At 40.8% G+C, this 12,379-nt stretch overlaps 1 protein-coding gene across 5 annotated transcripts in view; it reads left to right on the plus strand.

Annotated features, from left to right (window-relative positions):
* OXR1 (oxidation resistance 1) overlaps positions 1-12,379 on the plus strand; it is a 266,597-nt gene that overhangs the window by 122,329 nt on the left and 131,889 nt on the right. For 4 of the 5 annotated variants that reach the window (XM_039387650.1, XM_039387647.1, XM_039387648.1 and 1 more), the window contains exon 3: positions 11,068-11,264. In XM_039387650.1, the coding sequence (XP_039243584.1) occupies positions 11,068-11,264 (197 nt within the window). Of the gene's footprint in view, positions 1-2,649; positions 2,816-11,067; positions 11,265-12,379 lie in introns of all 5 variants that reach the window. The other variant, XM_027717535.2, reaches the window with a different exon arrangement.

Raw genomic sequence — 12,379 nt, forward strand, 5'->3', positions numbered from 1 at the left:
CTTCTCTCCCATCTAGTAAAAGCTTGGCTAACCTGATTTATGAATCAGAAATGCAAAAAGAACAAGACAAGAATTTTTTTAAACCTGTATGGCTAGTGCCCGGTGAAACTCCCTCAAGAAAAAGGAGCTTGAATTAACATGTTTTCAATGGAAGATGTGGTGTATATATCAAATAATACTCAAAAAAGCTGACCAATATAAAGCTCATTTTATACTGTCTCTATGTTTTCTGCACATTTCACTAAAATGCTAAAATTATACTTATTTATTCATATTATTCAAAATACTTGAGTTATGTGTAAGCTGAAAGGCAAAAATTCAATTCTGCTTTGGCAATGATGATGAAAGATTTCCCATTTTGCCTAGTTTCTAACTTGCCTTTGAAAAGTTAAGTGCTTCCACAAAGATCTACCTGATATTATTATATCCTGCAGAACACCCTAAGAACCAATTTATATTCCTAGGAAGCAGAAATGCTAGATGTTTTAGTCTCCTCAAGGAGACTTTGCCCAAAGGGCACTTCATCCTCAGTATGGGGATGAATCTTGTGGCTCAAGGAAGACGAGAGGGCGTTCCATTTGGGAAGGAGCATGAGGAGAATTTGGATGATTTCCTGTGAGATCTGTGCTTCTGCTGCCCTGGACTGGCCCCCCTCCTCAGCCCCATGATCTGTTGGCAGGTCACAGAGCATGGTCTTTACCCTCTCTGCAGCTTGTCTTAATGGTCACACTGAAGGCAGAGACTCTCCTGCTTGCTGCATCTCTGGCCCCAGGGGTGGCATTCCCAGCTGCCAAGCAGCACTGTGTAACAAGACAGTGGATGTCAGGGTGTGGCAGGGCAGGCTGCCCAGCTGCAGGAGGAAGGCCAGACCAAAAGGTCCCCACTTGCCTGGAGGCACTCCAGCCACTGGGCTGTTGTACCTACCTGGGCTCAGATGCTCCTGGCTGGATCTCTCCTGCTGTTTATCATCTTTTCCCTTTTCACAAAATACCTTTAAACCTCACGGAATTTTCAGTGATGAGATCAGAATGTCTCATCCCATATATATCTTATGGAGTAGAGATAATAATGATGTATAAACTAGTTTTATATTTTGAAAGAAGTCTTTAAGTTGTTTCAAGTTGTATAAGCTACTGTGCAAGGCAGAAGAATATGCAGATTTATATTTCCATATATTAGGACAAGCATATCCACATTCATTGAACCTGAGCTATGCTTGCCCACTGTGCTGATGATTATTTGTAGAGATGGTTGAACTAGAACACACAAATCTGTCTAAGAGCATTGTAACTTCCAACCTCCTCTCTCATCTCTTTGAGAAGTTAAAAGGCCCTTTTGCTTCCAAATTTGACTACATAAATATATGTGTGTTATGATTGCATATAGCGCAGCAATCTCAGGAACGTAAGTGCCCGGGGATATTGCAGCTGACTTGTAAACAACTCGGAAAGCAGTCAAGTATAGGGTTGGAATGGGAAATGTTAATGCAATTGCCTAAATTAAAGGCCATGGATAAAAGGGCTTTGTTGATGTATAAATTACTTGCAGTTAGCACGGAAAATAATTGATACTATGACAAAGTTAATTACATGGAAAAATACTATGAATTTGTATGGCTTCACTGTAAGTGAGGTATTCTGTATGTCTTAGGGTATGCCATGTAGCTCACAGACCACTGGATGCTTTGAAACCCCTGAATTAAGTGTATAGGAGAGAGAAGATGGTAATTTAGGATGTGGTCCTCCATAGTACAGGATGTGTGAAGATCTCCCAGTAATTTTCAGGGGAATAGAATCTGGGTGCTCGTTGCATAGTCTATAATAAAGAGATTTCAGAAGCTTACTTCTAATCAGGTGAAGTAAAGGTTTTCCTTAGAAATACAACCTTAAAATAGTCTGGGCAGTTTGAATCCATCCTTATAAATAAAGCTGCAATAGATATAATGCTGCAGCATTAATGAGACAAATAAGAATGAAATAGAAATCATAATCACTTTTAAACCATTATGCAAAATTTTTCTGTGCTGAATATGACAGAGCTGGAAATTTCAAGACCCATGAAAATTGTACTGAAGTAGATTTGCATAATGCATTGGAAGAGCTTTTGTGAAAATGGAACTAGTGGGAGTTATTTAAATAACAGTATAGCAGCTATTAACAAAATAGCAAAATTCAAAATAGTAATTTACTTTACACATCTCTTCTAAAACATGTCCAGAATCAAGATAACTGTCAGCAAATAGTACAGCATTGCAACCCACCCTCTCAAAATCCTGAAAGAACAGATCCTGAAAGAAATTCTCAGATACCTGACAAAACACAAACCTTAGTTGCAGAGCATATTATTTCCACCATGTAAAACAGCTGTAAAACTTTATACCGCCATGGAGAAGCCATATGATCTTGAGCTGTTAATCCTTACACATGCTTAGGCAGGAAAAGAAGAATGAATGGTTTATGCTATGACTATTCGAGTTCCATTATGTATTTAGCGTGACCACTGCCATTTTCCTCTCCATCATCATCATTACCTCCCTCCCTACTCCTGCCATACCTCATCCTCCTGCAAATGTACATCTCCAAGCCCATCTGTGGTGTGTAGAGCTCTTTGACTCCTTTGCCCACGGACTCACTAACGCTTCTCTCCCAGGCAGTGAGAATGCCTTGTCACATTTGAACCACAAGTGGATTCTGGATTCTCCCGCTTGGAGTTCATGGATGTAACCTGGCAGCAACCAATCTATATGTCTTCTGTAAATGATCCTCCAAGGGTTTACCTGTAGCAGTGCTGTCATGCTCCCAGGAATAATCACAAGGTTTGTGTTCATTTTTGTAAGTCTTTGTTCTGTGCTATGCCCTTGAAACACATGAAGCTCCAGCGTTATCTATAGATCTTGTTAAAATGGTGTGGATTGCCTGTTCCACACAGCAGAAGAGCAATTTTTCAATCATTTAGATACTCTTCATCTTTTCCCCTCTAGCCTGGTCAAAACTTCTGGTCTGACGTTGTCCTTTGGTACAGAGAGAGGGACGGTGGCAGTTTTCCTGCACGTGCTGTGACCAGTTCCATAAGGATGACTAGGAGGTGGAGAGAGGGTGGTTTGGGTTTGCTTTCTGGTACTGTGACAATTGAAAATCATTGTATCTGCATGGTAATTTTTGATAGTGTGTGTAAAGAGGAAAAAAAAAGGCATTTTGTATGCTGCTGTACTTGCTCAAATAAATAATGCTGGGGTATAGAGCAAAATATGATGTTGAAATGCCACTATTTTTTTTTTTTTTGCACATAGCTCTCATGCCTTTATTGTTTCCTTCCCTGAATCTGGGCTCACTGTTGCATTGTTAATACATACTTGCCACTTAGAATTGCTTTTTGGGCTGTAGGTGTGTAGGTGTGACTTCATTCCTAATCCTTTCATATCCTCACCCATGTGAACGTCATCTTGCTCGAGTTTTGTGCCATCAAATGATCTCATAAGATTCTTGCATTTCCAGAAAACTCTGCTGCATGATCAACACATAAAGTAACAGACTGAAGGGCTTTTCTGCAGTTTTTTTATCTCTTTGTTTACTGTCAGGCATTGATTTAATGGCATCCTATATTCTTTGTGGTTTCCTTTCCTCTGCAATTCATAATGGCCAATTCAGGTTGGAAGTACAAGAATGTTGCACGCTCACTGCCTGTAGTACTTAAATAGTAGTGGATACTTACCGATAATACAAGAGATGGAGCATGCATTGAGTGGCTCTTTCCTTGTGAAAACCCTCCATCTTCCTGCAATTCCTGGCTCGAGGAATTTGTTTGCTGAAGTACCTGCATGCTTTACAGCGCCTAATGAATGCTTTCTGCCTGACTCCTGTCTTTGTTTTCGGTACCGAGTGATACTCCTAGCCTGTGCTATTAGTTCTGTTAAGCAATTATATATGCTATTCGAAGAAGTATTTAGCTGTGTTTGCTCCAAACATGCTGCTTGCCTTCATTTGGTTCTTCTGAAATTACCATCGCTGTAAAACCATTTGCCACGCCCTTTCCGATGGCCGATGGCTGTAAAGGTCCCTGCGCTCGTCCCCTGCTGGCAGCTCCTTCCCGCGGTCTGTTTTGTCTTTTCCCATGAGGAACCGACTCATCATGATCACGAGTGGTTTTTGTCTGTACCAGTCTAATCCTAATATGTTCCTTTTGGGAGGGCATGGCCAGGGCCATAACCAGGTGATACTCAAGAGCATTAAACAAACTATTTTCTAGCAGCCCTCTATGGTATTGCCTCATGCTGCAAGCACACAGAGAAGCCTCAGGTGATAACTGGAGCCTTTTACTTGATCCCTCTGACTTGCCAAACTAGCCAAAAAATGCCAGCTATGTGCAAATGCAGATTTGTGTGGTGGGCTGGGGGGTACAACCAGAGTGTCTACAGGGGAATAAAATAACTACCTTGGGGGCTAGTCTATGCAGTTGGTGCAGGGACTGGGAGACGGGGGAGGAGGGGAGGGGGGGGATGGGGAGGAGGATGACGGTTAGGCCTTTTCCTGTGTTAAAGTCATCAGACCTTTGCAGTGTTGTGTTTAAAACAGTAGTTTACCTGGTTTTTTTTTCCAGAATCAGATAAATCCTGGCTGTTGACATCAGTTTAAATCACATTTCTCACAACAAAGAAATCAAATTCATAATCAGCTCTTCTGAGCATTAAAAAATATTAAATGCATCTCTGAAGAATAAACAGCATTCTTCAAATGAATGGTTTTGCTTCTCCTGTTAACTGTGTAGTAAAATTTCTACAATAGTCACAGGGGGCACAAAGAGGGGTTTTTTTTGTTTTCGGTAGATAAGGATGAGCTAGGCTGTTCTCCAAATCTTTGTTGCAGTAAGGGATTTTTACTTAGAAATTCACAAAGACTTTAATTGTACAGATTCCCAGCCCCTAAGATGCTTCGTATTGTTGTTTGTTTCCAGCATAAATTTATGGTTTAAACACTTTTATTTCCCCCCTCCCGCCTTTTGTTTCGAATTGGACTGCCAACCATGATGGTTTTAGGTGCTTTCACAATCTGTTAAGAAAATAATGCCTTATTTTTTTCCATCCCGCTTTACAAAAATGCAGTTTGAAATTGTAACATGAAAAAAAGGCATGCATTTTATTAGAAATGGAATAGAAACCTATTCCGTGGTAGTGAATGCCAGGGATGAACTCCTGATGTTCACAAATTCTATAGCAGACTTCACAGGGAATTCACTAGCCCCAGGACTTCAGGTCTTTCCATATGTATAGCGTGCCTAGGATATCAACATCACTTAGGGGTTGATACTCAAACACCTGACCACATTTTCTTTTTGAGGGAACTGGTAAGAATCTGTTCCAAGTGACCCGTTCCTGGGAGGTGCTGCTGGGGAGTGCAGGATGCCAGCTGGGCAGGAGGAGGTAAAAACATCTCTCAAGAGGTTTCTAAGATGCAGTAGAAAACTTTGCAGTTGCATGCAGAGGGTAGATAGAGAAATAAAGTGCAAGTTCAACAGCTAGTCATTGTATCTACTTATAGGTATGTCATTCCTTATGGATTAGCTGAATGAGAAAATCCTCTGCAATTAGTAACCAGTAGGATGCTGAGAGGCAGATTTGGGTTTTGTGCCTCTGTCCAGTAGATTAGAGGCACTAAGGATGCATAGAAGGTCTTGGACAGCTGGAGATATTGGGGTGAGCGACATCTGTTGTAGGAAAATACAGTGAGAGAGAAATGGAGAAAATGGGGATTTAATGGTTTATTAGCAATAGTGTAATTGAACTACTCAAAGAGGTGTGTCAAATGTATGTTTGAACAGGGTTATCTAAAGCTGAGGTGCTGCTTAGCTGTGTTCCAAGCAAACACAGCATCTCCAGACCCAATCAGCAGCAGCTGAATCACCCCAGCTCTGGCCCAATTTTAACTTTGCCCCAGGATGGGTTGCCTTGATTAGCTGTCAACAATTGGTTCTTCAGAGTTATTCCATGTTAGCTTCTCCTCTGAACGAGTCCCTTTTGCTGTGAACGTGCCTGTGAGAGGACAACCGTATTTCACAAAAGTCACCAGTAGCCAGAAGACAACAGCAGTGACCAGGTCGGGGTTCCAAAGGCTGCAGATTTTCCTTTTTTTGTTGCATAGTTTTCTCTCCCTGTGAAGCTCCTATGATAGCTGCAGAGAAAGAAATTTTTGCACCTTCTACTTCAGATCTCAAGTGAGGACCTTGTCCTTGTTATCAGATATGCTTTTCCAAGCCTGACTAGTGCAGCACTGACTTTGAAGCCCTCACTGTCACGCTGTCTGCCAGCTGTCTGCAGCAGCATTTTGGGTCACACCGGGCAATACTGAAAGATCTTGTGCTGCCTGTTTTGGAAAAGTTAGTTGAAGACTGCTGCAGAATACATAGAGTAAAAGATAAAAAGGATTTGCCACAGTATTTCTTATATCTTTTATTTATTTTTCTACAAGCAGGCAGCCTGAAATAAAGCGAGAATGAGGAATGTGATCTCGAGGCATTTCATGTTCAGATTTCTCTCTGACGAAGAATAATTCATTTCAGCCCAACTATGCAGCTGTAATATAAAAAAACCTCCAAAACCAAATGCAACACAAAGCTAGTAATAAAGCAGGGTGCGGGGGAAGGGTCAGGCTTACAGTGAATTAATTCTCTTGGCTTCAAAACACATGCAGAACTCAGGCTTTCTTGGCAAGATATGGTGGTCTAGTGAAGATACAGTTCAAAGACTGCAATGTTTTTTGAAACTATTTGCTAGCCATGACTGTATATCAGTATACAGCTCAGGTGGGCTGAAGGAAGATGTATTTGAGTGAGCTGCTTGTTTTTGTCAAGTCATTCCCATAAAATTGTGTCCTTACTTGAACCTGTGTCCTACTCAGCTGACCCTGTTATTGCAGTTTGAATTAATTCAGACCCTGTATCTTTCTGTCTTTCCTGTTTGCAAAAGCACTGTCACCATGGTCTTTCAAGAACATTTTGACAATATTATGTGGACTTCCTTGGCTGTCATACTCCTGTTTGTTAATTTTGGTATTTAGTGCTTTGGAAGTCTTATTTTTAAATTATTCTTGATTGCAAGAGTAGTTAAGTTTATGGACATTAATTTGCTACAGGCATTTCAACCGAGTCTTTCATAAGTCACTTGAAAAAGGCCATGTGAAAATTTAACTGCTCAAATGACAGGTATTATCCCTTTATTCCTATGTGACTCTAGAAAAATAGACAGAGTATATTTGTAACAACAATCTGGTGTTCCCCACAGTGCAGCAAGCTATTTTATTAGCTACCTCCAGACAGCTTTATTAATTGGACTGTCCTTCAGACAGCCTTGGTGATGAAGAATGTGTTCATAACACAATCGAGAATATAAATCATAATGGTATTTTTCAATTTGTAAAATTTATTTCTACTCACCTGTTGTCTTCCTCTAGGGCAGAGCATAGACATGTGTAATGCAGAACATATGTACACTTATTGATCTCTAGGCCTCACTTGCCTTGGTTCAAGATTACAGAGAGGTGCTAAACACTTTGTAGCTTCTTTGCCCACGGCTATTTTGCACAACATGGAAGCAAGACACTTCAATCACAGTGAAAGCTGTGGTCTGAGGTGGGGTATTACATCTTGAAAACTAGTGATTTTCTTCTCAAAAGTAATCCTTTAAATCTTCAAAGACTTCAAGTGGTAAGGAATTATAGAGACTTTTACATGACCTGACAGATGGCATATTCAGCAATGTGTCAGAATAACATTATGATGGAACACCATTTCGTTGTTAATGAGTCAATGAAATATTCCAACTTTCATTTTAGGTAAATATATTTGACCAGCTGTAGGCTTAAAGCTAGAAGTGTTTAAAACAGTCTTCGTTTCTGGAACATCATTTCAAGTAACAGAACTTTCTTTTCTTCTCCCACAATGTTTACTCAGAGAGGATGCCGTGCCAGTCTTATCTTGATTTTTGCACGTATCAGTGCTCATAGTGCTCAGTTGGTTTATCCAAAGATGGTGTTGGGGATGGTGTTTCCACTGACTACATATATGGGTCCATCGACCAAGATCCTTGAAGTAAAGTTATTCTTCCCATATCTGTAAGGCTCTTTGAACAGCAAGAGCTAATATAAGCAGTTGGTGTATATGGAGCAGTAGTTGTTCATTGTTTCTCATAGTGTCACTCTTATAAGTCATTAAAGCAAGTTACTGTGGTCCTATATGAAGACAGCGCATAGTTTAATCAGAACCTGTCAAGGCTGGATGCCACCTATATCAGAAGTTTCTCAGAATCACAGAATATGCCAAGTTGGAAGAGACCCACAAGGATCATCGAGTCCAACTCCTGGCCCTGCACAGGACCATCCCCAAGAGTCACACCATGTGCCTGAGGGTATCATCCAAAAGCTTCTTGAACTCTGTCAGTCTTGGTGCTGTGACCACTTGCCTGGGGGGCCCTGTTCCAGTGCCCAGCCACTCTCTGGGTGAAGAACCCTTTTCTAATATGCAGCCTAAACCTCCCCTGACACAACTTCAGGCCATTCCCTCAGGTCCTGTCACTGGTCATCACAGAGAAGAGATCAGTGCCTGCCCCTCCCCTTCCCTTCATGAGGGAGTTGTAACTGCAATGAAGTCTCTCCTCAGTCTCCTCCAGGCTGAACAGACCAAGTAACCTCAGCCGCTCCTCATACGGCTTCCCCTCAAGGCCCTTCACCATCCTCGTTGCCTTCCTTTGGACAGTCTTCGATAGCTTAATATCTTTCTTACATTGTGGTGCCACAAACTGCACACAATATTCAAGGTGAGGCCACACCAGTGCAGAGTAGAGCAGGACAATCCCCTCCCTTGACTGGCTGGCGATGCATTGCCAGGAGACCTCATTTACTAATTCCCTGAGCAGCCTGAAGTCTGCTCTCCTCATGTCCAGAGCTGAGGTTTTACTGGCACTTTTCCTCCTGTCAACAGAGATTTTAAACTCGATCTCCTTGTAATCACTGTGGCCAAGACGGCCACCAATCTCCACTTTGCTCACAAGATCCACTCTGTTGACAAGCAACAGATCAAGGAGGGCATCTTTCTGAGTTGGCTCTTCAGGACCTGTTCCACAAAGTTGTCTTTCAGGTTTTTTAGGAATTTTCTGCCCTGGGTTAAACCAGCTGTGTGACGCTCCCAGTTAATTTCTGGCAAGCTGAAGTCCCCCATAATGACAAGGGCAGTTGACTTGGAAGTTTAAGTCTCTTAGTTTAAATGAGTTCTGAAGTAATTAAGGACAATAACTCCAAAGGTGCATTATCTAACTCAGAAAATCCATAAACCAGAATCTACTGGACTCTGGAAGGATATCCTGGGGAATATCTGTCTCTACTCTTCTCATTGATGGAGTTGTTGGAGATGTTTGTCTAGATGACCCAGTGTAGCCTTTCTTATATATAGGAGGGATGAATGTCCCTGTCAACCTAAACTGTTTGTGGAGAGTCATTGGAGCTGAGGAACATTCCTTCAAATGCAAGACACCCTAGACTAGTCTAGGAATAAGGTTCTAGTGAAAGTAGTCTTACTCTATGGACGACATAGAGAAGGTAATTTCTGACCGCTAATTTTCTAACTGCTGGTCCCTTCCCTGGACTAGCAATACCCTGTATGAGTAGAGTAATTTTGCCTTCAGAGTAATTAATAAAATTCTACATTCACTTTGATACATTATTGTACCTTCCAGAGCCTGATGACAACCTGCAGATTTTCCAATCTGCTTAGAGCAGTTATTATTATGATAGTATTTAATCAGTTAATATGTTAAACTAGCAGATTCCATTCTCAGTGCAGTAACTCATGCTGTTTAATTGCAACCACTACGTGGAGAAAATGTTTGAAAAATAAGGAAGCACAGAGCTTCCGTGCAGGAAGGGATGCTGCTTAGCATTAAGTTGTTAGCCTAATAAAATTATCCTTTGGCATTACAGAACTTTATCATTTTACTTCACTTGCTTCAAAATTTCAAAGTTGTTATGATCCCTTCATCACAAATCCATATCTCACTGCAATGCCATAAACCTCTTTTATTTCCAGGATCAAATCATGTAGTCAACTATATATATTTATAGAGACTTAAGGTAAGAAAAGTATTGACAAAATCCGATATGTATGTACTGAACTTCATCATAACAGGATACTTGTCTCTATCCAATAACTCTAGTAGCAAAATAGCCTCTATTTTATGTTCCTAGAGACAGTGAAGATGCCAGAATTATTGTAAATCAGTGATGGGAGTGTACTCACCCCACTCTGAAGTAGGATTTGAGAGTTATTTTAAGTCTTTCGCTCAGAACTCTGATAAAATGACTAGATCTGAGGAGGAGTGGAGATAGATAATGACAAGTTGTGATGTTAAGTCTGGATGTGTGGGCAACTAGAGCAGTAAAAAACTGGTTGGATGGTCATGCTCAGAGAATAGTGGTTAATAAGTTGTACTGTACCTGGATGCCAGTAATAAATTGAATGACACAGATTTCTTCTGCAGAACAGAGATTTTCCTTTCCTCTGTTCACTGCTATTGCAGTGCAAAAATGGTACCTAGGGTTAGTGGGATTCTTGAGAAACAACATATTGAAACTATTGCAGAATGGGAAATGCAGTTGTAGAGCTACATCTGAATTCAGAAAATCGTCCCATCAGTTCTTTTCTCTTGAGGCTTTCAGCGACTTGGTGTAAATGATTTAATTTCTTTGTACTTCCCTCATCTGTGGAAACTTAAGCCAGGAAACATAATTATAGGATAATTGTGGGCAGCTCATCTTGGAAATAGATTAGGGACTGATCCTTCAAGCAGCTCAGCAGGCTGATCTGAGGGCAGTTTACCATTTGCAGCTACATGGGAGATGGAAGTGCTGTAACTGATTCAGAAGCTGAAAGGGGATATTAATACAAGGCCTAATTTATCACTGCTGTTCTGTGTTCTGCTACGACATGCCCAAATTGTTGTACAGTGAATATATTGCTGTTATTTTATACATGATCTAGGTATGGAATGATGATTAATAATACTTTACTGCCTTTAATTGCCTTTAGATTAAAGAAAAAGTCCCAGTCGGTGGATATTAGTGGACCAGGATGCATCCCGGGGGCAGCTGAAGCTCAGACACCTCAGCCCAGCAAATCTTTACCTGCCACTCAGACAGCTGCTCCTGAGGAGGAGCAGAACAACACCACAAACACCCAAAGGCGCAATCCGCGGAGGAGTGATCTGAAGAGATATTACACCATTGGTGAGTTTTCTTTCAGAGACAAAATCAAATATCCTTGTTAAAAAAGCAGGGTCTTACTGTTTATTTGTGGTTTATTTCTTTTGCTTAACTGCAGTTGGCTACTAAGATTACAAATGCGCACAATGAACATTAAGATATCATATCTTAATGCTGATGTCAAATTATCCTAAAGAATTAACAATCTGTTCCAGTCACCCTCACAGTAAAGAAATTCCTCCTCATGTTCAGGTGGAACTTCCTGTGCATCAGTATGTAAAGCAGGAGATGGAATAGTGGGAGGGGAGGGGTTGCATAAGAGTAATAGTGAACAGAAATCCACCACATCATCAAAATGAGTTCTTAATCTAACTCAGGATTAAAGCATGTTATTGGCAAATTGACTATAGTTGAATGTTCTTCTGTGATCACCCAAAACATGGTTGTATATGGAACTACAGACTCAGGTTTGCATTTATCTGCTTGTTAAATTTGAGTCACTGCAGTTTCTTTTGGGAACCTTTAAACAATTCTTGTAACATTAACTCCATCATTGTTAGTAACTGAGATGTGCTTCTAGTGATCACAAGGTCTAAGCACTAGTTGCTCAGATCTAAGGTTAGTGCTGTAATAACAGAATGTTGTTAATACATTTGAATATTTTGTTTGAATATTGTACAGCACTTGATTTGACAGACTTGTTGACTGGAAAAGGCCTCTGGAGGTTATATAGTTTGCTGTTCTGTTTGAAGCGGGACTTCAGCCAACACTAGATAGAACAGCCAAAGCTTTGTCTTGCTGAGTTTTGACAATCTCCAGGGGTGGATACTCCACTGCCTCTCTGCATATCCTGCTGGAACATGGACAGTGTGTCCGTAGAAAACTGCATTCATGGGCAACTTGCCCATAAACAGATATTAACGTTTGTGAACAACAGTTGTGGACCCTAGGACCCTATGAGAGTAACTGACCATGGAAAGTGGCAAAGCTTGCATGTTTTTCTCAAGTATCATCTTACATTATCCTTGTACAGAGCGCTGGGTGAGGTGGCCTGTCTGGACTGACTCATGGGAGATGTATTGGTATAGTGTTCTTATACATTCTTGTCTATGTGACTTGTCTAAATCCACAAGGAATAA

The sequence above is a fragment of the Pipra filicauda genome, unplaced genomic scaffold, assembly GCF_003945595.2.
Source record: "Pipra filicauda isolate LSUMZ 115617 unplaced genomic scaffold, ASM394559v2 scaffold57_size4234018_pilon, whole genome shotgun sequence".
Classification (NCBI taxonomy): domain Eukaryota; kingdom Metazoa; phylum Chordata; class Aves; order Passeriformes; family Pipridae; genus Pipra; species Pipra filicauda.